At 39.6% G+C, this 27454-nt stretch overlaps 1 protein-coding gene across 1 annotated transcript; it reads right to left on the reverse strand.

Annotated features, from left to right (window-relative positions):
* Window positions 1–2772: 2772 nt before the first annotated feature.
* On the reverse strand, window positions 2773–27454 carry atp6v0b (ATPase H+ transporting V0 subunit b). Its single transcript, XM_033028730.1, has 8 exons — window positions 27260–27454; window positions 21636–21684; window positions 16817–16900; window positions 16219–16296; window positions 15152–15221; window positions 12013–12064; window positions 10560–10750; window positions 2773–6339 (listed from the first exon to the last, which is right to left on the reverse strand). The coding sequence occupies exons 1-8, from the start codon at window positions 27324–27326 to the stop codon at window positions 6313–6315; spliced, it is 618 nt and encodes a 205-aa protein (XP_032884621.1). The 5' UTR covers window positions 27327–27454; the 3' UTR covers window positions 2773–6312.

The following is a 27454-nucleotide window of genomic DNA, read 5'->3' on the forward strand; positions in this document are numbered from 1 at the left end:
ACGCAGGTACAGCAAGCAGTGAAGAAAGCGAATGATATGTTGGCCTTTATAACAAGAGGAATCGAATATAGAAGCAAAGAGGTCCTTCTGCAGTTGTACAGAGCCCTAGTGAGACCACACCTGGAGTATTGTGTGCAGTTTTGGTCCCCTAATTTGAGGAAGGACATTCTTGCTATAGAGGGAGTGCAGCATAGGTTTACAAGGTTAATTCACGGGATGGTGGGACTGTCATATGCTGAGAGAATGGAGCAGCTGGGCTTATACACTCTGGAGTTTAGAAGGATGAGAGGATATCTCATTGAAACATATAAGATTGTTACGGGTTTGGACACGCTAGGCAGAAAACATGTTCCCGATGTTGGGAGAGTCCAGAACCAGGGGCCACAGTTTAAGAATAAGGAGTAAGCCATTTAGAACGGAGACGAGGAAACACTTTTTCTCACAGAGAGTGGTGAGTCTGTGGAATTCTCTGCCTCAGAGGGCAGTGGAGGCAGGTTCTCTGGATGCTTTCAAGAGAGAGCTAGATAGGGCTCTTGAAGATAGCAGAGTCAGGGGATATAGGGAGAAGGCAGCAACGGGGTACTGAATGGGGGTGATCAGCCATGATCATATTGAATGGCGGTGCTGGCTCGAAGGCCCGAATGGCATACTCCTGCACCTATTGTCTATTGTCTAAAAAGGAAAATAGAAATGCAACATTTTAATTGCAAAAAACATTTAACAGGTGAAAACTGAATCCATTTTGTATAAATTAGGACATTTTTCACAATATGATCAATAAATCCAAAATTAACTCTCAGATAATTAAAGGCAATAAATCTGAAAACATTTGAGATAAATGAATAATGCAATAGGGAAAAAATGTCTCCTCCAGATAAATGAATTTGAAGGAACAAAAAGACACAGATTCTGTAAAATCACTCACCTTATTCATCTGTGCATTGCGCCATTTTTACCAGTCATGAAGAAAAGCATCTGGAGTACCATTGTCATGAAATCCATTTTAATCAGTGAAAATATCAAAGGAGCATTGTGGCATTTAATCAGCCTTGACAAACACAAACAATTTGCAGTTTTATCCCCCAAACATAATTTTAATTTCCCTCTGTATTTTGCAAGTCGAATCATGTAATGGATCCCACGGAACATGCTCCCAACAGTCTTTCTACAAGGATAACCACTCATACTTCCAAAAGAGAACCAGATGTCTGAATTTGCATTGCTACTGCAAATAAATCATTTACTTTTTACCCAACCTTTTACATAAACAAAATGCAAATGACAATCCCAAAGAAGCACTTATATAATCTGTAAGAAATATGAATATAAAAAAATCCATGAGAAAGTCACAATTTTGCGTGCTTAAGATCATCTATAGGGTGATTTCACGAAAGGTCACTGGATCATAGATCCTCACCCACGTGACCGCAAAATTTAACTGGGGTACAAACGTCACTTCCAGTACATGTTATTGATGCTAGAAACGCGCACTTTCAAACCTGTTAAAAACTGCGAAAACGGCCCGTTTTTGAGTTGTAAATAACTGTGCCAGTCGGGGTGACCGTGAGACACAGTTATGCTGGTTTAGAGTCCAGAAGATAAAGAAAAATGAAGGTAAAGACAAGAGAGCGCTGAAGGGAAAATAACAGCGGAAGTTGTTGGCCGTGCAGATATAAAGATAGAAAATATCGGGAATTATCGCGTTTGCTCACTGCATTTCATCAAAACTAAGGCATTATTGATGTTTTGATGAAATGCAGTGAGCAAACACGATAATTCCCGATATTTTCTATCTTTATATCTGCACGGGCAACAACTTCCGCTGTTATTTTCACGGGCCGTTTTCGCAGTTTTTAACAGGTTTGAAAGTATGCGTTTCTAGCATCAATAACATGTACTGGAAGTGACGTTTGTAACCCAGTTAAATTTTGCAGTCACGTGGGTGAGGATCTATGATCCAGTGACCTTTCGTGAAATCACCCTATTGAAGATCCAAAGAAACTGGTCAGATCTCAAAAAAAATGTAGGCTGTTTTCATCACATTGACTAAGTTTTGCTATAGCACAATTTACCTGGACGTGCTCCATAAAGCAACACATAACCAGGGTGTTGTATGCTAGAATACTGTTCATCCAAAAAATGCTGTTTTAACTTGAAGTGCATTATTCTGATTTCCCAACCTTCTGGTGCAGTTTCATCTCACAACCAAAATTACTGTTGAACTGGGCTTAGAAGATAAATTGTAAAGCAAATATTTGCTGAAATTATATTCTTAATGGTTTATTTTCTAGAGGATCTAAAACATCAATCTGGCATGGTACACAATTGTATTTTGAATTTAGCTGTAACAATCACTTTATACAGCCGTCAACTACGATATAATCCATTGCAACTTGACTTGCTGAATTTCAGTAATAGCTATTCCCTGGGAGAATGAACTTGGTTGATCTGTAACTACCACAACCATATAACATATGACCATATAACAACTTTTGTAAATTAGTTTGCTTGCTTAGTTTTTTTTTTTAATCGAAAAACTGCATTTACATACAAGTCCGGGAATATGAGATGGATGCATATAAAAAAATAATAATAATTTTGTCTCTTCTTCTCTGGAAGGTGTCTATTGATTTCATGGACCCCATAAGATTCATTTAACTTCATGCTTAAATACATGACTTCAATATGCCATAATCTCGACTTTGTCATTTAATATTCTTATGCCAGTAGAAATTACACCAAATTGCACAAAAATAGCTAAATAACAAGTTCTACAGCTGATCAGCAGTTATTTTATTTTGTCAATATTTCAACAAAAGATCACGTCAAATTGTGGTCAAGGATTACGATAGGTGTGAACAAACTAGAATTTTACTTTGAAGTTCAGCGACTGATGCAAATATAACATTAACAATACAGACATTGTAACAATTGGAAATCAACCAGACAAATAATTAGATGTGCTTAAATTTAGTTGCACAATTCAATTTCACCCTCTTTTCAAAAAATACATATTTAACCCAGCATGTGTTACTAAACATGAAATTTTACAAAGATAATATTTTGATTTACCTTTTATTTGAAATAATTGTATTAAACAACTGCAACACCTTTTTACAAATGTCCTTCCATTCAATTCATGATTTGTAAAGTTGATTTTGAAGTCTGTTCAAAAGCTTTGGCCCATGGGACAACCCACGCTATTTCAAATCTCACAAATGTGGAAAGTTATTCCTTTACCTGCATTCAAAGTTGAATTCAAACTCAAACATCTTGGCAAATGCCATAGCTATGTCCTAAGAGTTATGCCAGATCATCCCATGTTTCTCAGCTTGAGAATATTTAAAAGTATAACACGACAAAATAACCACAATCAATAAACATTTTTTACCACCCTCAGGATACGGTAAAAATACCCAGGTCTATGATTAAGCCAAAAAAAAACTATAAATTCAAGTAACGGGACAACTTTTAATTCATTCCAGTTGACACGCATTTCAGACTGTTGCATGGTTTGAAAGCCACCATATTGAACAGACCTTGCTGCCAGTTAAAATGATGCAGAACAAAATGCATTTTGAGATTACATTCTGAATGGGTTGACTAATAGCCATTCATCATTAAGAATTTAAAGCTTAAAATGAAACACCAGTACTTTAAGTTAAGAAAAGAGTGAAACATCTTTATTCTGCTTGTCTGTACTATTTCCAGGAAGTGCTTTAATGCTTATGTATACATACAAGCAGACACTTTCAAAAGCAGGTCTTGGAGCAAATGAAGACAGAGTTATTTTAAACAAATCTCGACATCTAAATGACAGGAGTAAAAATCATCAGTAGGCCCAAGCTTAGAGAAAATGTACACCAGACAGAATAATAAATAGATCAGGTGCATCAAAGACCTGGTTCAAGCATGATAAACCTCATGTATATAAATTTTCAACCTTAAACAAATTTCCACATTTAAAATGGGAAGAGTGTTGAGGAATAAAACATGTTTTTCATTCATTACGATCAAGCTCCCTCAGACTAGCTAATGTCATTTTCTAACTCAAATTCTCAAGTTTATGATCAAGCCTTCAATTGTACAGCTTTTAATAGTAGTCATGACTCAATTCATGAAGCATGGGTACAGATGCTTCAGGGTCCACAATTGCCCTCATAGTACCCATTTTATTTGTCCCACATCCTCACCAACCTCCTCCTACCCCACTCACCAACGTACCTGGGGCAATTTTAATGACCCAAGTTGCATGTCTTTGAGTGTGGGAACTGCTACACTGTCAGCCTTTACCCACTATCCGTCCTTCTGGTCTTTGGTGACAAATCTATAAGCAATGATCTTGTTGCCATTAGGAATTGGTTTGAGGCTGACTGAATTCTGCACGTTGGACATTTCCCAAATAAGCACTTCCATTTCATTACATTCATGTTGAATTAAAACTTGGGTCAGGGCAACATTCTAACTTCTTAGAAGAACAACTTCCAACTTTACTCTGTACAACCCCACATGGAAATTAAACGTTAAAAATGCTAATTGATTTACATTTACTCGTGCCACAATATGCACCATGTTTCTCAAGTCACATCTGGCAGTTAACTTGATCCTACTAGTCACGTTATCACCCACACTGGATATTCACACTGTACACTATGCGTCTTTCAATCCCTTAAAATCAGACTTCGGGGAACACACTTTAACCACTGATCAATTGCAGCCTTATCAGGAGACAACCTGCTCAAAGGCAATACGGCATCATGGGCATAGTAAAAGCTGAGCATGTGATGGTGAAGATATCAGTTCACGTGTCTGAATCAGAACAGAATCTTAACTTTACCAAATGCTTCGACTTACCTAACAAAAAATATTTTAAAGTGAGAAAAATGAATCTATAATTGTGTTTTGCCCAACAATTAGCACATAATCTACAAACTACATCAGAATATTCTTACTATAATTAACAAAAGCTTTCTTGTGCAGCATAGTACAAGTAAAAGGCTTTGGCAATTAAAAACACAAACTGATTTAAAGTAAACATTTTCTTCAATTTCCCAGTTTATTCAGTAAACCATTTCCAAACGTTATTAATGGAAACAATTTATTTTTATTTCCATTAACCTGGAAAAAAATTGACTCAATATAATTTATGAATCAACAATTTTTGCAGCCAAATCACATAGTACACAAAACAAATTTTGAAGTCAAGCCGAATGTGAATGGAAAGATTTGACCAATATGCAATTATCATATCTTGTTGCAATTTTCAGATACTTTTCAAACAAAGTGCCAGTCATTCAGTGCTCCAAGAAACAAAGCCATCATTAATGTTGCAGCCTATATGCTATTCTGCACAAGTTAACAGATCAAAGTACCTTTGATTATCACAGGGAAGAAAGGGAAATACATGGTTAACATGTTGAATGTTTTGTTACATTACATGGAGAACAAAAGATGAATGAAGATCAAACTTCATTGCTTCAGCCTGGCTAAGGATAAATTTTCATAATTCTCATAATATTGATGCAGTTGTAAAAAGGCCTGAATATTGTTCCGTAACTGGATATTTAAATTGCCTGATATAGTAAGTCAAATACTCAAATTGAATTGGTGCACGTAATGCCTCCAATGACGATAAAGTCTCCAATACAAATACAAAAAGGCATGCACGATACTCCTCTAAAAATTGCATTGGATAAAATACAGGTCGGGCGTGGGAAGAGGCTGTTTGATGAAGACCCACATATAAATTAGTACTTTATTTTTGTGGTTGGGATTTTGATTTAACATTCATTTTCTCCATTACGTCTACAAGAAACAACATAACAGAACAGAAATTCCAACTGAGATACATAAATGGACAAGAGTTGATTTTGCTATGACCTCATTCATTGCAGGTTTGCTATGATCTCCAGAAACCGCATGTGTCTAATATAGGATTGTGGTCATGTTAACAATATCAACATTTTCAGCTCTTGCACAAACCAGGTCACAAAGGATCAACACTGGGATGTGACAATGAAAGAAGTCTTTAACGTTCAGTCTCACACATCTACTTCCATCCCAAAATCCAAGTGGGCAATAAACTGTCACATTGAACTACAGACAAAACTACAGAATACTGTTGGACAGCACCTGGCCTGTTGTGCAGAACTGATCAGGAATCACATCCGAATATATCACAATCATTCTTAAAGCAAATGATGTTTAAAAACCACAAACAGTATACTGGGAAAATATACACTTAAATAAATTATTTACAACTAATCTTGGTCTCTTTGTCAGAACTTCAAACTCTTCATGTTCTCATGAAATCTAGTCTCCCATTTTCACTTTGGATGTCTGTTTCAAAGGAATGCAAAAGGTACACATTCAATTTTCTGACAGCATCATTGAGCAGGTGCAACTTTATACCTACATTTTTGCAAAAAATAGACAAATAGCATCATCAGTGCTAAATTGGTGTGTGATAGGAGGCTCCCATCAAAGGCGCTGCAATTAAGGGTGCTTTGAGGATGGAAGGTTTACTAATAAGCTATTGTGACCTAGAGGTTTCACAAGGCATGAATTAAAGGTTCCCTTGGCAGATGGAAGCAGTCAGTCATTAGTACAGACCATGCAGATTTAGAGGGTGACAATGACAATGAATGCTGATGCGTTGATTTGGCCTGATACAGTACCCGAAAGTATAATAACCACTGAAAAATATCGATCGACATTGTGAAGAGTGCAAAAAATATTCAGAACGCGATAAGGCTGATTAATTGAAATCAGAAACAGAGTTGATGGAAGGGTAGAGCTGGATGTTAACGGGCCGTTTCGCTGGCCCGGGGCAGCCGGCAGCCTGAAGTCACGGTCTGCAGAGCTCCAGCTGGTGCGGCGTCTACAGCCCGGGATCCCTCGTGGGGGACCCGGGGGAAGAAGAAGCCATCACTGCCGACCGCGGCCAACTTCTACCGCGGGGCCGGCATGGACTTACCATCACCCCTGGAGGGGAGCTTCGACCGCCGGCCCTGCAGTCTACGGTGCTTCTGGCTGCGGCGGAGACTTTAAATCTCGACCGCCGGCCTGCGGCCTACAACAACTTAAAGCCGCGGTCTCCGGTGAGGAAGAGCCGATCCTGGACTGACTCTGGACTCTGGTCCTGTCCATGGGGGGGAAATGGAGGAGGACCGGCCAAATTTTGTGCCTTCCACCACAGTGATGAATGCTGTGGTGGATGTTTGTGTTACATTTTTATTGTGGTTGCGTGTTCTTTATTATTGTATCGCTGCTGACAACCCAAATTCCACCGACCCTGGTTGTGTGGTAATAAATAAATTCTATCTAATCAGTGCGTCAAAATATCTGACATCAAATTCAATAATAAAGAAATAGCTATTGGCACTTAGTGGTTGTTTAGTGAGTAGGTTGGGAATACATTATTGTAGCCATGATAAGTCAACCGTGCCAAATTGGGGCAGGCTAGAAGAATCAGCTGGTCATTTGCCTATCTACCTCATGTTTGCATCACAGCTCTTCAGGATCATTATAAGGTGATAGTTATGTTGTTTTATAAAGAAATAATTGATATTGTTCAATGAGTAAAATGTTTCTTCGTATAAAGACCAATCATTAGGAAAATGTGTTGATGTATAACGGGGTGCAGTGGTCACAATGAACACTACTTGATGAGTACATGAACTCCCCAGCATCTACATTATCTGCTCCAGAGTGCAGTGCTGAACTACTATCTACCTCTTTGGTGGCCCTCGGACTATCCTTGATCGGACTTTGCTGGCTTTACCTTGCACTAAACGTCATTCCATTATCATGTATCTATGCACCGTAAATGGCTGAAGTGTCTCGGCCTGAAACATCAACCATTCCTTCTCTCCAGAGATGCTGCCTGTCTCGCTGATTTACTCCAGCTTTTTGTGTCTATCTACTGTAAATGTTAATCATGTATTGTCTTTTTGCTGATTGGATAGCATGCAACAAAAGCTTTTCACTGTACCTCGGTACACCTGACAATAAACTAAAATAACTAAACTAAACTGAAACCCTCAATGGGGTTCAGCGGGTTGACCCTGTAGTGGATTCGATGCCAATCAATTTCTGACAGTATCAGTGTCACGCATGCGCATATGGTGAAGATGTCAGTTCAATGCAATCCAAAAAATGTTTTCCAAAGTTTCTTAATGTTTAGATCAGAAATTTGACTTTCTAGTCTACTCTTTCCCTTTTATTTCCACTCTACCAGCCCAGAATGACTAATCAGTTCTTCGAGCAGCACAGTTTGGCACTGTCTGCGTACATGAGTCAGGGAAGATGGGATTGGGGAGACTGATGATTCACTGCTGCTTGGAGGGAAAAGCATGCCTATCTATCCCAGAGATGTATCTTAACTGTTTTTATATCCCAAGGCATTACTATATTCTGGTTGGGAAGCCCCTTAGTTTTCTTTGAAACACTGTTGGAGTTATGACCTCAGGTGTATATTTTGAGTAGAATTAGGTCATTCGGCCCATCAAGTCTACTTCGCCATTCAATCATGGCTGATCTATCTTTCCCTCCTAACCCCATTCTCCTGCATTCTCCCCATAACCGCTGACACTTGTATTAATCAAAAATCTACTTATCTCTGCCTTAAAAATATCCACTGACTTGGCCCCAACAGCCTCTGTGGCAAAGAATTCCACAGATTCACCTCCCTGTGACTAAAGAAACTTCTCCTCATCACCTTCCTTTAATTCTGAGGCTACGATCTCTAGTCCTAGACTCCCACTAGTTGAAACATCCTCTCCACATCCACTCTATCCAAATCTTTCACTATTCTGTTTGTTTCCATGAGGTCCCCCCTCATTCTAAACTCCAGCGAGTACAGGCCCACTGTCGACAAACACTCATCATAGGTTAACCTACTCATACTGGGATCATTCTTGTAAACCTCCTCTGGACCCTCTCCAGAGCCAGCACATCCTTTCACAGATATAGTGCCCATAATTGCTCACAATTTTCCAAATGTGGCCTTACCAGCGCCTTATAGAGCCTCAGCATTACATCCATGTTTTTGCATACAAGCCCTCTTAAAATAAATGCTAGCAATGGGTCTGCTTTCTTTACCACTGATTTGACTTGCAGATTAATATTTTTGGAATCCTGCACCAGCACTCCCAAGTCCCTATGCACCTTTGATTTCTGGATTTTCTCCCCATTTAGAAAATAGTCTACGCCTTTATTCCTACTACCAAAATGCATTACTCCACACTTTACAACATTATATTCCATCTGCCACTTCTTTGCCCACTCTCCCAACCTGTCCAAGTCCTTCTGCAGAGTCCCTGCTTTCTCTACACAACCTGCCCTTCCACCTATTTTTGTATCATCCGCAAACTTGGCCACAAAGTCTTCAATCCCCTCGTCCAAATCATTAATATACAACATGAAGAGTAGCTGCCCCAGAACCGACCCCTGCGGAACTCTGCTAGTCACTGGCAGCCAACCAGAAAAAGCCACTCTTTGGCTTCTGCCATCCAACGGACCTGCTATACATGCTAGTATCTACCCGTTGATACCTTGGGCTCTCATCTTACTTAGCAGCCTGTTTAAGAAGGAACTGCAGATGCTGGAAAATCGAAAGTCTGAAAATCCAAAATCAAAACTAAAAGTCTGAAGAAGGGTATCGGCTCCATAGATGCTGCTGCACCCACTGAGGTTCTCCAGCACTGTTGTCTACCTTACTTAGCAGCCTCATGTCTGACACCTTATTAAAGGCTTTCTGATCATCTAAGTAAACACATCAACTGAAGAAGGGTCTTGACCCGAAACATCACCCCTTCCTTCTCTCCAGGGATACTGCCTGTCCTGCTGAGTTACTCCATCTTCAGTTTAAACCAGCATCTGCAGTTCCTTCTTACACATCTACCAACTCTCCTTTGCCTGTTCTGCTATTTACTTCTTCAAAGAATTCCAGCAAATTTGTCAGCGAGATCTCCCCTTCACAAAGCGATCCTTAAACACTAACCATTTTTCTTTGCACCATCCCCACAAATTTCTGGAGGATATTCCAAGTTTTTTTTAATTGACACTACAAATAAACACTAAAAGTGTGGTTTGCGTAAATTATTTACTCATTCTGAGGAACAATAAACTGCTTCACCTGCTCTTCCTATCACTCCAAGTATCAGACTGAGAGATTCTGTTCCTTCAGGGACTTCAATTAGCTACACAGGCCTCTGACATTTGGAAGTCCAGATGAAGATGGGGGAGAAGCCGGGATCACGGGAAAAGGTTGCCTACCAATGCAGACCAGGAAGATTCAAGGATGCAATTGGAAGGATGTTGATCTACCCACTTTCCAATCGAAAATGAAGGACAGGAAATGGCAATAACATGCTGACCTTTGGGGCAGATGTTCCAGCTCAGTGATGGATGAATAACTGTTATTAAAAGCTTAAAATCAAAGTAATATTTTGCTTCGGTATCTAATTAATAAATCTGAAACCCATCCTTGATTAAGTGGGCACATCCCAAGACCTTTTAACCAACACAGCCACTAAATATATAGTTGACAAGCTTACCTGTAGAATAGCCACAATGACTCCAAACAACCCAATGGCACTGCCAAAAATTTCAACTATCAGGATCTTGACAAACAAGCTGGCATTCTGGGCATCTGCCAGAGCAGCACCGCTGCCCACAATACCAACGCAGATTCCACAGAAGAGGTTAGAAAATCCAACTGTTAGGCCTGCGCCAAACATAGAGAAGCCTGCAAACAAAATAGGGAAATGAGAAAATTACTGACGATAAACTACACCAACTTGGTTTTATCCCAAGTTTTGGGCAAAGACTGCAATGTGCAAGTAAGTGGATCATAGCTCTCAGATATTTTTAATACAAAAGTCATAGTGATCCAATAAAACCCATATGATTTTTCTTCCTCCAAAATGCACAAGTAAAAATGTGCATTGCATCAAACAAGGACAAATTCGCCAACTTTAAGAAAGCATTTTCCAAGGGACATTCCAGTCAGCCTTTACGTTACGCAAGTTAGACATAGCACTCAGCTGACATGAAAGTCATTTCTGACCATGAAAACCAACGAGAAGTAAAAGCAAGGAACAAAAAAAATCAATCTAATGCACTGACCAAAATCATGATCAGAATTTCTACTAGATGCAGATATCAAGGAATTGAAATAATGCAGATAAATTCAGATGAGACAAATATTAGACTTGTTTGAAAGTTTGAAAATAGAGGTGGGGGCAAGAAAGGCCATTTAACCCCAGTCTAAGGCATAATTACAACACTAAAACCTGTATTTTGACATAACCAATAAATTAGAAACAATTTCTAGGGTAGCAACTTTAGTTTATTTTATCTAATATTTTTAAACTACCAACTCTATCCATGATAAAAGCATTTGCCAAAGTTAATATATTTCTCATGTATATATCCAAGGTTTTAAAACAGCTTAGGTATTTTCTTTGGCAGATGCATCCATGTGCCACTCCAAGTAGTACAGCCATCTCAGAGCTCCAACACCTTAGGTTTGACTCATCTCCAGGGCTGCATGAAGTTTGTACATTCTCCCTGTCACCGTGTGGATTTTCCCCAGGTGCTCCAGGTTCCTCCAACATTCTAAAGAGGTGCTGTTTGGCTACTATAAATTAACACTGCGTATATGGCACAGGAGACAATTGGGCGGGTGCTAATGGTCTTGCGAAAGAACAGGTAGCAGGAAAAATAAGTGTGGTGAAGAGATTATTCTGAGGGCAGGCATGGACTTGATGGTCAGAATTGTCAATTTCCTATGCTACACTTCTCTGCATACTCTGGTAAAAATTCACATCAAGAGTACATGAAACCAAATCAAATTTGAATCTGTTAGCAGAAACAGTGGCAATGTCATTTAGGGAGCGCTTGCAAAATTGGGACAGCATGCAGGGTAAATGTACCCATAAACAACTGTTTCAATCTCAAGCAGAGAATACCTAAACTTAAAAGTTTGCACAAGAAAGCCAAACATACCTGCATGATAATTCTTGGCTCCAATTGTCTGACGTGTAGTGCCACTGAATGGCTGTGGGGAAAGAAGAAATGAAACAGATTGAAACTAAACCTCAACAACCAACTCACTATCTTTGACCCCACTCATCTAAACAAAACCATTTTGTTAACTGGTCTAATCAATTTTCATGGCTCGTGACTATTTCAGTTCATTCCTTCAATAGGCCCTTCAAACCATTCCTCCAAAATCATGGTTCCACGATCAAATAGTGTCAGAAAATCGAATACAAGGAGTTTTCTGCAATACTTTAATTTAACATATTAGTTGACATAGAAAAATGTGAAGAAGTTCCAGAAAATTCAAAGTTAGAATTATTCTAAGAAAATGTACACAATCAAATACACGGGTCATCCTTGCTGACCTGCATTGCACTTCAATTGAAAGTTATAGTTTTCCACAACCAAACAATGAAGGCAGACAAATTATTCAAAAGTAGACAAAAGTGCTGGAGAAACTCAGCGGGTGCGGCAGCATCTATGGAGCGAAGGAAATAGGCAACGTTTCGGGTCGAAACCCAAAATTATTCAAGGGATTTGGTAACTGAATCCAGTCATAAGAAACAAGAATAGAACAGAGGCCCTTCGGCTAACAACGTCTTTGCTGACGATGATGCCAAATTAATGTTCTCCGCTTGCATGTGATCCATATCCCTGCATATCCATGTGCCAATTTGAAAGCCTTAAATACCACTATTATTTCTGCTTTCACCACTACCCCTGCAGCACACTTCAGGAACCTACCACCTTCTGTTTAAAATAAAACTTGCCCAGCACATCTCTTTTAAACATTCACCCTCTGACACCAAAAGCTTTGCCAGCTACTTTTTGACACTTCCACCAGAGGAAAAGGAGTCTGACTATCGATGCCTCTCATAATTTTATATACTTCTATCAGGTCTCCCCTCCAACATTCCAGAGCAAACAATCCAAATTTGTCCAACATCTCTCAGAGGCAATACCTTTGAATCAACAATCTGACTGACGAAGGCCATCATGCCAAAAAGCTTCTGCACCACTTTGTCAAGTCAAGTCACATTTATTTATATAGCACATTTAAAAAACAACTCTCGTTGGCCAAAGTGCTTTACATTTGTTATAAGAATAGTATAAACAAACTACATACATATATACATATAGCCCTCGCTCAGTGGACGTCAGGAAAGGCTTGGGAGTATAGATAGGATTTTAGTCTTGACTTAAAGGAGTCGATGGAGGGGGCAGTTCTGATGGGAAGGGGGATGCTGTTCCACAGTCTAGGAGCTGCAACCGCAAAGGCACGGTCGCCCCTAAGCTTATGCCTAGACCGCGGGATATTCAGCAGCCCCAAGTCGGCCGATCTGAGGGACCTGGAGGTGGAGTGGTGGGTGAGAAGACTTTTAATGTAGGAGGGGGCAAGCCCATTGAGGGCTTTGTAAACATAGAGGAGGGTCTTGAAATGTATACGGAACCGCACAGGGAGCCAGTGGAGAGGCCAGGATCTGGGTGATGTGGTCCCTTTTTCGGGTGCCCGTCAGGAGTCTCGCTGCGGCGTTTTGGACCAGTTGCAGGTGGGACAGGGAAGATTGGCTGATGCCAGTGTAAAGAGAGTTGTAGTAATCTAGGCGGGAGATAAATGTGTGGATGATCTTTTCGAGGTCATCAAAGTGGAGGAATTGTTTTATTTTAGCTATCGTCCGAAGCTGAAAGAAGCTAGCTTTTACCACGACATTGACTTGTTTGTCAAATTTCAGTGCTGAGTCAAATATCACGCCGAGGTTTTTGACGTGAGGTTTGAGTAGTGGGGTAAGGCTTCCAAGACTGCCTGCTATCATTTTGATTGAGTCCGAGGGGCCGAGAAGGATGACCTCAGACTTACTCTCATTTAGTTGGAGGAAGTTCTGGGCCATCCAGCACTTTATATCCTCGAGGCAGCGGGTAAGGTTAAGTAGATTTGATTGTTTTTTGGGCTTCAGGGGGAGATAGAGTTGTGTATCGTCTGCGTAGCAATGGAAGGAAATGCCGTGCCTTTCAATGACTTGACCTAAGGGGAGCATATACAGGGATAAGAGAATGGGGCCAAGGATGGAACTTTGTGGAACCCCACAGCAGAGATTAGCTGGGGAGGAGAAAGAGTTGCCTATGTTAGTTGAGAAACTCCTACCTTTGAGGTAAGAGATGAACCAGCTCAGGACAGTGCCATCAATACCAACCCCGTACCGGAGACGGTCAATTAGGATGGTGTGGTCGACAGTGTCAAATGCTGCGCTGAGGTCAAGAAGGAGCAGGATTGCACAGTCGCCGGAGTCAACGGTGAGCAGTAGGTCATTATGCACCTTCAACAAGGCAGACTCTGTGCTGTGGTGAGCCCTGAAACTTTGTCTACCTGCAACCCAATTTTCAGGGAACTGTGTGCTTGTACTTCAAGGTCCTTCAGCTCCACAAAATTTCCTAGGCCCAATCTGTTCACTGTGGAAGTCCTACTCTGGTTTGACTTCCCAAAATCCAACACATTGCACTTTATAAACTCCATTTGCCATTTCTAGGCCCACTTTCTCAGCTTATCAAAATCCAGCCATAATTCTTCATAATCTCTTCACCGAATATACCACCTCTTTTCACATCGTTGGTAGACTTCCTAATCATGCCTTGTACATTCTTACCCAAATTGTTGAAGCAGATGACAAACACTGACTCCTGAGGCACACCAATAGTCAATGACCTCCTGTATGAAAAATAACCGTTGCTTCTTACCATCTAGCAAATTATGTACCAAATTAGCTATTGCTCCCCGAATCTGATGCAATCTAACCTTTCAAAACAGCTCATCATGCAGAATCTTATCAAAAACCTTGAAGTCCACATAGACTAAGTCTATGGCCTGCCCTCATCGTTCTTGGTAACTTCATTAAAATACTCGATTGTTTCAAATCATGATTACATTTCTATATCAACTGACATGTTAGTTGGTAAATGTAAATATTAATTAATATAGATGCATTTTAACTGTATTATAGCAATATTTTAGCCTATTCCAACCCTTTTACATTTCCGTTGAGATTTTGATATCAACTATATAATGGGTTATATGAAAAGTATGCACTTATACCAAAAACTCTCATACCTCTACCATATTACTGATGACAATAGCCATGATAATCCCATAAATTGCCACAGCTTCACAGAAAATGATGCTGTAAAACAAAATGTTAAAAAACAATTATCCCTGTTGAAGTTCACAGCCAGTTTTCCCATCAGTTTTCCTCACTGCCTCTCAGTTATGGCAGTCTCTCTGTAAAAACCTACAATCAGACGCTTTGTTTTAGCTACTCGTTTTTATCATCAACTTGTTTCACATTGATTTCAGTGCCAAGATTTAAGTTTACTTTTCAAAATCATTCTCACCATCAAGTTTCTAAAAGTCCTCAGCTTTTGAGCTAAGTTGTTCACATAGAATATTGGATGGACAATATTATATAGAATCTGCAATCCTAGCTCATGCTGGTGCTTATACTTCACACGTGCTAGCTTCATTCAAGCAGAAACACTCACATCTATCCTATTAAGCTCCTTGATTATTTTAAGGTCTTCGTATTTTTCAAGTAATGAGAATCCTAGTATGATAAATCTCTAAAGTGGTGTAGCCTTTCATTCTGCCAACATTTTTGGAAATTTGATTACAAACTGTTCAGCATATTGGATTAATTAATGTTTGTTTGCGACAGAAGTCAGCGTAATTGATTTTCAGTGCCTTTCGTCCTTTATCCATAATTTAATATTGTCCAAGAGGAAATCATCTTTCTGTACTCGTAAGTAGTCAGTGCAGAAATTCAACTCATTTTTCATCAAGATGCTAATGAATTTTGAATCTTTGTAAACTTAGATCTGTATAAAATAAAATAAATTTAACAAATTACCCCCTTTAACTCGAATAGCCAAATGAATTAAAAAAAAAAAACACTAAATGTCTGTAAAAAAATTAACTCCCAATTTCTCCCTTTCTTAATCCATCAAAATGACATCCACTCAAGACATTTGTTGTTTTATAGATACATTTGAAATACAGATTCCTTCTCCAAATTCTTGTAAACCAACTGTTAAGAAATACCTCTCTCTACATGTGTTTCCAATTGTTTAACAAAAAGTAGGATAAGTTTTACAAATTGAATTGAGTGATTTCAAAATTATTACCTGACAAGATTTTTGGTTTTAATCCTGGGGGCTTTCACACCCCCACCAAGAATGCTTGAACCAGTGATGTAGATACCCCTGAATAACAGAAGGAACAGATTGTGGTTACCTGGATGACTTTCTTTCCCTTGTAATACAATCTTTTTTTCAATTATTGGGAAAGGCAGCAATAGTGTGAGTCAGGAGTTGCGTGGTTTTTTTTTTTGCAACAAAACACTTGGTAGTCATGACATTTACTGACTAGTCCATGTGATGTTTTAAAAATGTGATATCAATAAAGGAAAGGTTACATGGTATTGCCATTAAACATTAAGGGGAAGGGCTCAGTTTTGTTGCAGATAATAATTGCTAGACTTTTGTGTGGTACAAACACTGCTTGCCATTTATCAGACCAAGCCTAAATGTTTGCCCAGTCTTGCAGGGACTATTTTAAGTACTAATGGAATAATAACAGCAAGGGCATCTATTGGAAATCCCCTTAATTTCAACTGCTGCAATTTAAAACTGTTAAAATCAAAAATTGGTGCACAAAACGTAATATACATGTTAAGGTATTTTGGCTGTATTTATTCAATGATACTGATAAAGAAACTCATACCATGCAGCACCCACAACTGACAAAGAGATCGCCAATCCAATTCCAAGATTTGCCCACATAAAGGGAGATGTCTCTGTTAAGAACCTATTGAGAGTAAAATACATTCAGATGCAAAAATTATTTATTGGTCATTCTGCAATCAAAATTCAAAAAATGTATGTCATGCTGTGAATGTTTTCCTAAATGTTTAGTCAAAATGTGCAAGTACATGAATATAAAATTGTTCATACAAAAAATTAAGCAAATACTGATCAGTAATTACATCAAAATTTTAAACACACGTCTGCATTTAGACAGTATATTGCTAGATTCTGGGAACGTTCTGTTGTTCACATTGTAATATGTTGCATTAACTGGAAGAAACACACCAGGTAAAAATACTCTTTTTTTTTGGCAGAATTATCTGGACAACTGAATTTGCAAGGTCACTATTCAGCATATGTTTAAACCAAAAATACGAACAGTAAATTTACATAAACACAGTCAGTGAGAACAAGATCTAAGCAAGATTCTGTCGCAAAGATCAGGGCTGGTGTGACAGAGGTTCGTGTGCACCTCCCCTAACCTCATCAACGCATTTTGTGTTCCCAATTTGGCCTCATTAACATCGACGAGACTAATTGCCAGAGTGAGATCACAAGAAACTGGAGGAACAGCACCTCATATTGCGCATGGGCAGCTTACAACCTAATGTTGTAACAATGCTAGCTTACAACCTAACATTGATTTCTTCAATTTTAGGTAATTAACATATATACAGCACCCTCCCCATTTCCCTGTTCTCTATCTGGACTCACTCCCATTTCTTCCCTCACCCAACTTTCCTTCCTCTGGCTTCACAATTTGTACTTCTATCATTATCTCAACACTTTTGTCTTTTCATCTTTGGTCTAACAAATCGCCTCCCTCTCATTTCCATCCATCTATCACTTACCAGTTTTTGGCTTGTCCATCATCTCGTTCTCCCTGTCCTGCCTACTACAATCAGTGTGAAGAATGGTCCCAATCAAAATATCACCTATCCACGTTCTCCAGAGATGCTGCCTGATCCACTGAGTTACTCCAGCAGTCTTGTTTATGTAGTTTCTTGTTTCTCTTCAAAGTCAACGCAGTCATACAGTTTTGCCATGACAAGTTGAGGTTGTTTATATTTAGTACATGAAAATTGTTTGTTGCCATCAAGAAAACCTTTTACCACTACATGCCCTTTCCAAAGTTCACTGGTTTATGTTTAAATAAACACACATAAAACATTTTTGCAAGGTAAGGAGGGAAGAGGAAGAATTAATTGGATCTCTTGGTTATTTGAAAATGTATCTATTTAACACTTCCTTCTTTCCCGAGCTGCAACTTGCTTCACTATTACCACTCAATGATCTGAAAGAGCAGGCCTTAAACAAGAAGATGTGACCATCTTTCTGGTAGGTCACAAGCACATTCTTGATAGGTTGCACATTGGAGATGAATTTTGCCTCCATTGGTCAAAGTCCACCACCTGCTGGCAACCGTTGATGTTGGTTGGCAATTAATGGGCAACTGAAGATACTGTCAAGTTTCTCAGTGGGGTAGTAGGAATAGTTCTACATCTCAGTAGCCCAATTAAAGGCAATTATATCCGAAAGGCAATCATTAGACACACAGAATCACAAGGTATAGGATTGGGAAACCTTGATGGTCAAACATGGGATGGGTTGCGAAGGAAGGGAGACATATTCTTCTGTTCTGAAATTGAGAATTCAGAATCTGTCACATTTAGTGAACACACACGCTTTGACATAGGTTGAGAAGAATGTTTCAACCCTTTTAAATTCTGACTGGCTTAAAGAATGTGTTCCTGGAAATGAAATTATCGAAGCTACCATGATCAATTTAACAGGCAACAAAATTAAATACAGGGTATGTTGCTTGAATTCAGTCACACCATCATGCACAGAAAGTCTTCCCCCTTTTCTATTCATTCCCACCATGTGCTGGTATTAATTGGAGTAGTAAGTAGTGTGTTTACTACCAATGTATAGTAAACATACACCAGCAGGGAAGTGCAATGCAAAAATTGTGCAAGACAATTTCAGAAAAGCAAAAGAACACCATTCCATTATATAGATTTCAAATATTATTCTGGTCCATTCCACTTTCTGAATGCCCTACTTGGCACCGTTTATAGGAACACACAATTCCATTACGTTGTGATTTATTCCCATTTCTTCTTCGGAAAGAAATAGTTTGTCATTCCAACTCTGTAATGTCCAATTTATACCTGCTTAGTTCTCCTTTCTCAATCTGACTTTGTTGAAACCCATCAATCATTTCTCCAAACACGTGCATTAAGGCTGACCTGTTAAAAAATGTTTTCTTGCCCTTATACAGAGCAACCTGGGACATTTTCTCATGGAAAGATGACCAGTTTTTCCTTGTGTAAGAAAGAACAGCAGATGCTGGTTTAAATCGAAGGTAGACACAAAATGCTGGAGTAACTCAACGGGACAGGCAACATCTCTGTAGAGAAGGAATGGGTGATGTTTCGGGTCGAGACCCTTCTTCAGACTGATGTTTATCCTTACTGTCATACTTCTCCCTTACTATCCTTACTGTCCAGACTGATTCTTCCTGCACATAGATCAGAGTTGGAGGTGTAATGTGTTTGTGGCATTATTTGTTCATGCTAACTAGCTTAAACAAAAACTACAAATATTTGTATGAACAGCCCAGTCACATCTAGCATAGATACAATTTTCAATAATAAACATATAACAAAACATCCCATATTTTAAAAATATTGTAGCACCGTAAGAAAACCAGACAAGTATTATCTACTGCTTCAGTCTTTGCAAAGGAGGCATACTTATATATTTATCTTAGTGTAGAGAATGCATGGGTTGATGTGATAGCTCTCAGGAAAGATTAAAAAAGCTGATTTACATTGAAACTGTTCAATGGGATTGTCAGGATAATCACAGAGCAGTTGTTTCCTTGGGATCTGGAACCACAAGACACAGGATTAGCTCTTGCCATTTTACATTGAGATGAGAAAAATATTCTTTATTCAGAGGGTTGTAAATCTTCTCCACGAACAATTTATAAATATTCCATTGTGGAATTCCATCAGCTGAGAGATAGTTTTTAAGACATTGGAGTTATCAATATCTGATGTGAAAGCGGTTCAGGTATTAAACGAAAAAGCAAGCTTAAGGAACAGTTTTTTCCTCCTACATCTATTTTGTTATAACGCAATAAACAATGAGCTCAACTAAACATATGACCTTGAATTGCTATCCTCAGTTGCCCCACTATTGTACTTGCCCAGACTGGATCTTGCTGGTCCAGAGCATCCCAGATGCCAGAACAACAACAGGTCTGACAAGAGCGCACAAAGGATGCCCTGCTATACGATGTGATAGTTAGCTTTGCTATCCAAAGCAGTGAGAGTTATTTAAACTGTTGCTCATTTCCAATAAGGAAATGTTGTGAATTTTTTTTAAAATAGCTAAATTACATTAACACAGGTAATTATTAAAATAGAATGCAAAACTGTTCCCCCCCAAAAAAGCAAATTAACATCCCCATTGGCCTCAAGTTCTCAACAAGGCTCTGATCCCGAGCCAAATCCAAAGCAAAGAATGTGATAGCCAACTCCCTCACCCAAATAATGAGGAATCTCAGCAAGCTGATTTAAACGGCTATAAATGTAGCCTTTGCCCGCAAGATGTGGACCAATAAACAATCACATTGAACATTTACATATGAATGCCAACTGTATTCAAAAAGCACTAATTGTTAGGATATGGAATTGACTTTATAAAGTGTTAATATCACAAGGAAACAGCAACCCTGGAATTGTCAATTCGGCACCAAATAACCAAAATAAAGTGGAGTCATAGAATACACTCATATCTGGAATTCAGTTTGCAGACAGGTGATTCACATGCAGTATCAGGCATCACAGGTCACAAGATGGAATTACAGGAACGTTCAACTTCAACTGAATTATCTTTACACTCAAACTGTCTCTAGCGCCAACAATCGGCCTAGCATGCCCGAAGATCTCTCATCTAGAGCAAAGCTCTAGGTCTACTTCTACTAGTCAGATCTACTTCTACCATATTTTTATTTCTCAAATTGTCTGACGCATATTTTATTTTTTTTTCCAATTTTCAAGCAAGTTAAACTTGGTCACAAACTGGCAAATTCATTCTGAAGATCAATACTGTGTGGTTGCAAAAAACTGGAAAACATGAAAACATTATGTACAAGAGTTCGTTTACAGGTATATAAGAAATTAACCACAAGCCAAAGGAAGATTTTCAGAAGTGATTAAAAGATTTTTCCAAGTGTTAGGTTTTTAAAAAAGGGCAAAAAAGGGTAGAAATATTGTTTAGGGATAAATTCCAAAAGCAAATCAAATCCATTAGCATGAGACTTTTTTCTTTGCTTTTTAAAAAAAAAGTTTATTCATTTTCCAGGATCCGGCCATTGCTGGAATTGAGTGATCCCGGCAAATCCAAACTGGATAGGAGTGAACAGCATGATCACCCTGAGGGTGAAATAATTACCTGTTCAGGGCTTGAATTTGCTAGTTTCAATACTTTAATGATGTTACAGTCAAGTACCAAGTATGGAGGAGTTCTGACACTAGGTCCCTTGACAAAGTTAGTGTTGTCAAAATGATTATATAGGCAACCGATACTAACACACACATGCATGTAAACATGCAAGCATCAGGAACTCATTAGATTGTCAAGACATCTGAATCTAGTCACTATGTACTAATCAAACTAGAAATAACTTAAGTGTCAACTAAATGATGATAAAAATTACCTACCATCCTATATCGAAGCGGAATCCCAGGTCAAATATTGTGTAACAAATGCCTATAATAGAAACAAAATCAGAACATTTTAGAAGACAGAACAGTACAGCACAAGATCAGGCCCTTCGGCCCACAATGTCTGTGCTGAACATGATGCCAAGACCACCTCATATTCCTGCACATAATCTAGTGTCCTCCATAATGTTTAGAACAAAGACCCATCATTTATTTATTTGCCTCTGTACTCCACAACTTGAGATTTGTAATAGAAAAAAAAATCACATGTCGTTAAAGTGCACTTTGTCAGATATTAATAAAGGCCATTTTTCTACATTTTGGTTTCACCATGTAGAAATTACAGAAGTGTTTATATATATAGTCCCCCCATTTCAGGGCACCATAATGTTTGGGACACAGCAATGTCATGTAAATGAAAGTAGTCATGTTTAGTATTTTGTTGCATACCCTTTGCATGCAATGACTGCTTAAAGTCTGTGATTCATGGACATCACCAGTTGCTGGGTGTCTTCTCTGGCGATGCTCTTCCAGGCCTGTATTGCAGCCATATTTAATTTATGCTTGTTTTGGGGGCTAGTCCCTTCAGCATATAAAAGGCATGCTCAATAGAGTTCAGATCAGGTGATTGACTTGGCTACTCAAGAATTTACCATTTTTTTGCTTTGAAAATCTCTTTTGTTGCTTTAGCAGTATGTTTGGGATCATTGTCTTGCTGTAGAATGAACCATCAGCCAATGAGTTTTGAGGCATTAGTTTGAACTTGAGAAGATAGGATGTATCTGTACACTTCAGAATTCATTATGCTACCACCATCAGCATTTGTATCATCAATGAAGATAAGTGAGCCAGTAACTTCAGCAGCTATACATGCCCAGGCCTGAACACCCCCACCGCAGTTTCGCAGATGAGGTGGTATGCTTTGGATCTTGGGCAGTTCCTTCTCTCCTCCATACTTTGCTCTTGCCATCACTGATATAGGCAATAGACAACAGACAATAGGTGCAGGAGTAGGCCATTCGGCCCTTCGAGCCAGCACCGCCATTCAATGTGATCATGGCTGATCATCCCCAATCAGTACCCCGTTCCTGCCTTCTCCCCATATCCCCGGACTCTGCTATTTTTAAGAGCCCTATCTAGCTCTCTTGAAAGCATCCAGAGAACCTGCCTCCACCGCCCTCTGAGGCAGAGAATCCCAGACATAAAGCCGCTCTAAATCAGATACAAGTTAATCTTCATCTTCTCTGTCCACAAGACCTTTTTTCAGAACTGTGATTGTGCTTTTAAGTACTTCTTGGCAAACTGTGTATTTCTGTTCATGACGTTTTCTGCGGACAGTGGTCATTGACAAATCCACACCTGACTCCTGAAGAGTGTTTCTGATCTGTCGGGCAAATGTTTGGAGATTTTTCTTTATTATTGAGAGAATTCTTCTGTCAGGTCGGGGGGGGGGGGGGGGGGGGGGGGGGGGGGGTGTAGGGGGAGAGGGAGTTCCCCCGCCACGGGTACCATGTAATCCCGTGCTTCCTGCTCCATGGTCATATAGTCGGCGACTAAACCGTCACCCCCACCTGGTTTGCCAGGTGAGGAGGGGGCTGTGGACCCCCAGCATGACCCCATAAACAAGACCTGTCAAAGGGCAAATGAGCTCCTAGCGAGCCAACGGCCATCCACACTTCAGTGGATCACTGTCGTATGTACATAGCATTGTAAGGCACCGTGCCCGTTGATGTTTTCAATGATGATGATGATCTTGTCATCTGTTGTGGAGGTTTTCCTTGGCCTGCCAGTCCCTTTGTGATCACCAGTGCTCTCGTTCTTCTTAATGATGTTCAAAACAGTTGATTTTGGTAAGCCTAAGGTTTGGTTGATGTCTCTAACAGTTTTATTCTTGTTTCTCAGTCTCATAATGGCTTCTTTGACTTTCATTGACACAACTTTGGTCCTCATGTTGATTTTTTTTCTATTATAAATTTCAAATTGTGGAGTACAGAGGCAAATAAATAAATGTTGGATCTTTGTCCCAAACTTTATGGAGGGCATTGTATATCCCACTATTTCCTGCACATCCATATGCCCATCCAAAAGATTCTTACATGCCACTATCATATTTGTTTCCACCAACTCCTGCAGGTCTTTAAGGCACTCACCATCCTCTGTAAAAAAATAACACCCCACACATCTCTTTTAAACTTTGCCCCTCTTACCTTAAAGCTATGCCTTCTAGTATTTGATTTTTCCATTCAGGGTAAAAGGTTATGTCTACCCTATCAATGCCTAGAGATGAAACAGCAGAACTGGTTTCCTCTCTACTTTCAGTAATTGTTTTTAAGCAGTGTTATATTCTTTTGATGCTACTGTAGAGATATGGTTACCAATTCAAATTAATTTTGTTCATATTCCGACTTAACTTATGGGCATCTAAAAAAAACGGGATGGGATTATCTGGGGACTCTCAGCTTTATTCACCCTGAAATAACGCACAAATGAAATATTTGATCCTCTTGATACATTGTTCCATGCAATTTGCAAGTACTGTAGTCTTTCCTAATGTTACAACCTCAAAATTGCTATCAATAAACACTTTGCGATGTCTTATGGTTTTGAAGAGCAGTATGTTTTTGCTCTTTATTAGATTAGATAGCCTTTATTGTCATTATTGCCAATTAACTCCAGGATCACCTTTACAAGTTTAGATATTAGTAATAAATTGAATGGCAATGTATTCTGAGTTCTATAGTATTCTAAGAGTTCAATCATTGAGGAACAGAGAAAAGTCCTTCTATGAAGAATTTGCTTTTGAGAAGATGCAGTGTGTAGTGAGCAAGTATGTGATTTAGCAAATGCAAACCATTATTTAATCCAAATTTAATTTGTATGTTGTACAAAAATGAAAAAATCCCAAAATGCCACTTCGAGAGTTTCAACAGCTTGGAGTTACTGAGCAAAATGTGTCATGGCATTAAGTATTCAGGTCCCATTTGTGCAACACCTGTTATATTATCTTCCACAACCACCTTTTTTCATACAATTATTCTATCAAATCCACATAAAAGTCACATTTTTTCACAGCAATAGTTTCGATTTATTTTCCCAGATGAAAATAATGAGTTTGATATGACCAGGTTTATCTATCAAGATGTATTTCATGCCTCTGATCCTACTATTCCTTTCAATATCTTTAAAGTTTTATATACCAGAGCTCCACTTAACGCTCCCCCTGAGTGCTCGTTCATAATAGCACTTTTGATCCTCCAATTCAAAGACTCACAAGTACATACTTTCTTACACTCTACCCCCAAAAAAAGCCGACTATGCATACCTGTGCTAGTAACTTGATGCCATCCCTCACACTCCTAAATGCTGTTTTTGCCAGGAACTTGGCACAAACTAGTGGCTTTCCTGATGCTGCCTACCGTTATGCTGGAAACCCAATGTAAATCCCTCCCCACTGCTCACATACCCACTGCAATGAATTGCACATGGCTTGGTGAAGGTAACATGCAATGGCTATTGTCGGGTGAGCTGAGACAATCAGTACAGCTGCTCAGTTTCGGAGAACTTAGGCAGAGAGCTGTACTTGAGCCAGCATGGCAGATGCATTCTACTGAAGATAGACACAAAATGCTGGAGTAACTCAGCGGGATAGGCAGTATCACTGGGGAGAAGGAATGGATGACGTTTCAGGTCGAGGCCCCCTTTCAGACCTCGACCTGAAACGTCACCCATTCCTCCTCTCCAATAATTCCTCATTCCTGCCTGTCCCGCTGAGTTACTCCAGCATTTTGTGTCTATCTTCAGTGTAAACCAGCATCTGCAGTTCCTTCCTACACAGATATATTCTACTGTTGGGATGATTACTCCTCATATTTACCCCATTTCACAACTGCAGAGTAAAGGATGTTCAACACTATTTCTATTCTATTGTTTATAGTTTTCAATAAAGGCAGCCTGCACCTTTCTTCCTCCTTCTCCTCTGCAGTGTTTTTGGGAGCTAGATCTACAAGAAAATCACAAAGTAACATCCTATTTTATGTTACCTAATTTTAATCAAATAAATTTAGTTTTGAACCCTCTAAAATATTCTCACTCTTTAGAACTGAATCATTCATTAACAGAATCATCCTCTGCTTTGATTTGCAACTCCAGTGAGCTCTTAAAGATAGCGGAGTCAAGGGAAATGGGGAGAAGGCAGGAACGGGGTACTGATTATGGATGATCAGCCATGATCACAGTGAATGGCGATGCTGGCTCGAAGGGCCAAATGGCCTACTCCTGCACCAATTGACTATTGTCTAAACAATATTTTTCTGAAATAATCAGAAAATACATCTGAATATTCCCCTTTTAAATGCTACTGTGGTTGAACAATAGTCAATGCTTTTGTTTTAGGTCATATTTCTCTACCTCCTTTTTAATAAATGAAAGTACTACAATACTTGTGGCAGCAAGCCCACTTCACTAGAAGCCAAACATGAATTTAAATATTTTCCCAATGTAGCCAGAATGAGTATCTTCTGAGTCTGAATCAGTCTGAAGAAGGGTTTCGGCCCGACACGTCGCCTATTTCCTTTGCTCCATAGATGCTGCTGCACCCGCTGAGTTTCTCCAGCATTTTTGTGTACCTGAGTATCTTCAAGATGCTCTACAACAAGTCACCATAGCTTCTTCAACTGCACCTTTCAAACCAATGACCTCTAATGTTGAGAAAGTCGAGGACAAGTGTTTGGGATATTTTTTGGTTGGAAGATTTCCCTCAAGTGACATGTCATTCTGACATGGTGTCATTTCTTCATAAATACGGGGTTAAATGTAAAGTAAAAAGAGAAATGTATTTGAATATACAGGTCAAGCAGTATCTTGTGGGGTGTTGTTATCCCAAATAATATTGTGGAACGTGTCCCCCTTCTACCACCCTGGTGTGAAGTCTCCCTAATCATCCGCTCAATAGTGTCACTGATTTTAAGGTGACGTCCTTTTCCAAAATTTCTATCAACAGTGTCAAACAATCTCTTTCAAAAGAATTATAATACGCCCAGGGCTCTAGAAGCAAGTTTAACCGCACTTATGGTAATGGAAATAGGGAACAAAAAGAGCAGGAGTCATTGGGGAACATCTGATCATTTACGCACATTGCGTATTACTGCCAAATTCTCGCTTAGATTCACAGGGGTGAGAGGAAAGACATTGCAAAAGCTGTCGACCCTCTCCCCCATCACGATATGCAATTAGTAACCAAATCTCACATCTTAATGTCGATCCAATATACGAGTGTAATCATAAAACAACAGTCGATGATTAGTGTAAGCATTCGCAGGAAGGAAGATAGGTGAATTTCGTAACTTCATTCTAACCCTTGATCTTCAGCTGCAAAGGGGTGGGTGGAATAATGTATTAATTAAATAGATCCTCAAGGCGACACAGTGTGTGGACGACAATTTGATGGGAAAGGCTCGGTCGCGGTTTGCAAGCTGGAGGGAGAGTGGGGAGGGAGCCGGTGCGGCGGGTCGGGTCGGGCAGAGGAGGGTTCAGGGCCGTCGATGCCCCACAGCCCCGGCCTATCTTGCTCCCACCACCGCTGGGCCCCCGCACCCGGCCTTCTCCCCACCGCTGCTCCTTACCTACGACGACGATGGTGGACCAAAAGGCCACGGTGATGCCGGTGTAGAGTAGCGTGTAGCCGTTCATTTTCCGCAGTTTTCTCTCTCTCCCTCCCCCTCGTACCTTCCTCGTTCACCGCCGTCTCCTCTCAGCTGGGCTCGAGCGGGTGGGGGGGGGGGGGCGGCGGCTGGTCACGTGGGGGGCGGCTGGTCACG

This window comes from Amblyraja radiata, chromosome 10, assembly GCF_010909765.2.
Source record: "Amblyraja radiata isolate CabotCenter1 chromosome 10, sAmbRad1.1.pri, whole genome shotgun sequence".
Taxonomy (NCBI): Eukaryota; Metazoa; Chordata; class Chondrichthyes; order Rajiformes; family Rajidae; genus Amblyraja; species Amblyraja radiata.

Excerpts from the sequence above, each read along its gene's own strand:
- atp6v0b (XM_033028730.1), bottom strand. The coding sequence starts at position 27,326 with ATGAACGGCTACACGCTACTCTACACCGGCATCACCGTGGCCTTTTGG. Across the intron at positions 21,685-27,259 it reads GTCCACCATCGTCGTCGTAG|GCATTTGTTACACAATATTT; the intron begins GTAAGGAGCAGC and ends TTTCTATTATAG. Across the intron at positions 6,340-10,559 it reads TCATTGTGGCTATTCTACAG|ACATCCAAAGTGAAAATGGG; the intron begins GTAAGCTTGTCA and ends CCTTTGAAACAG.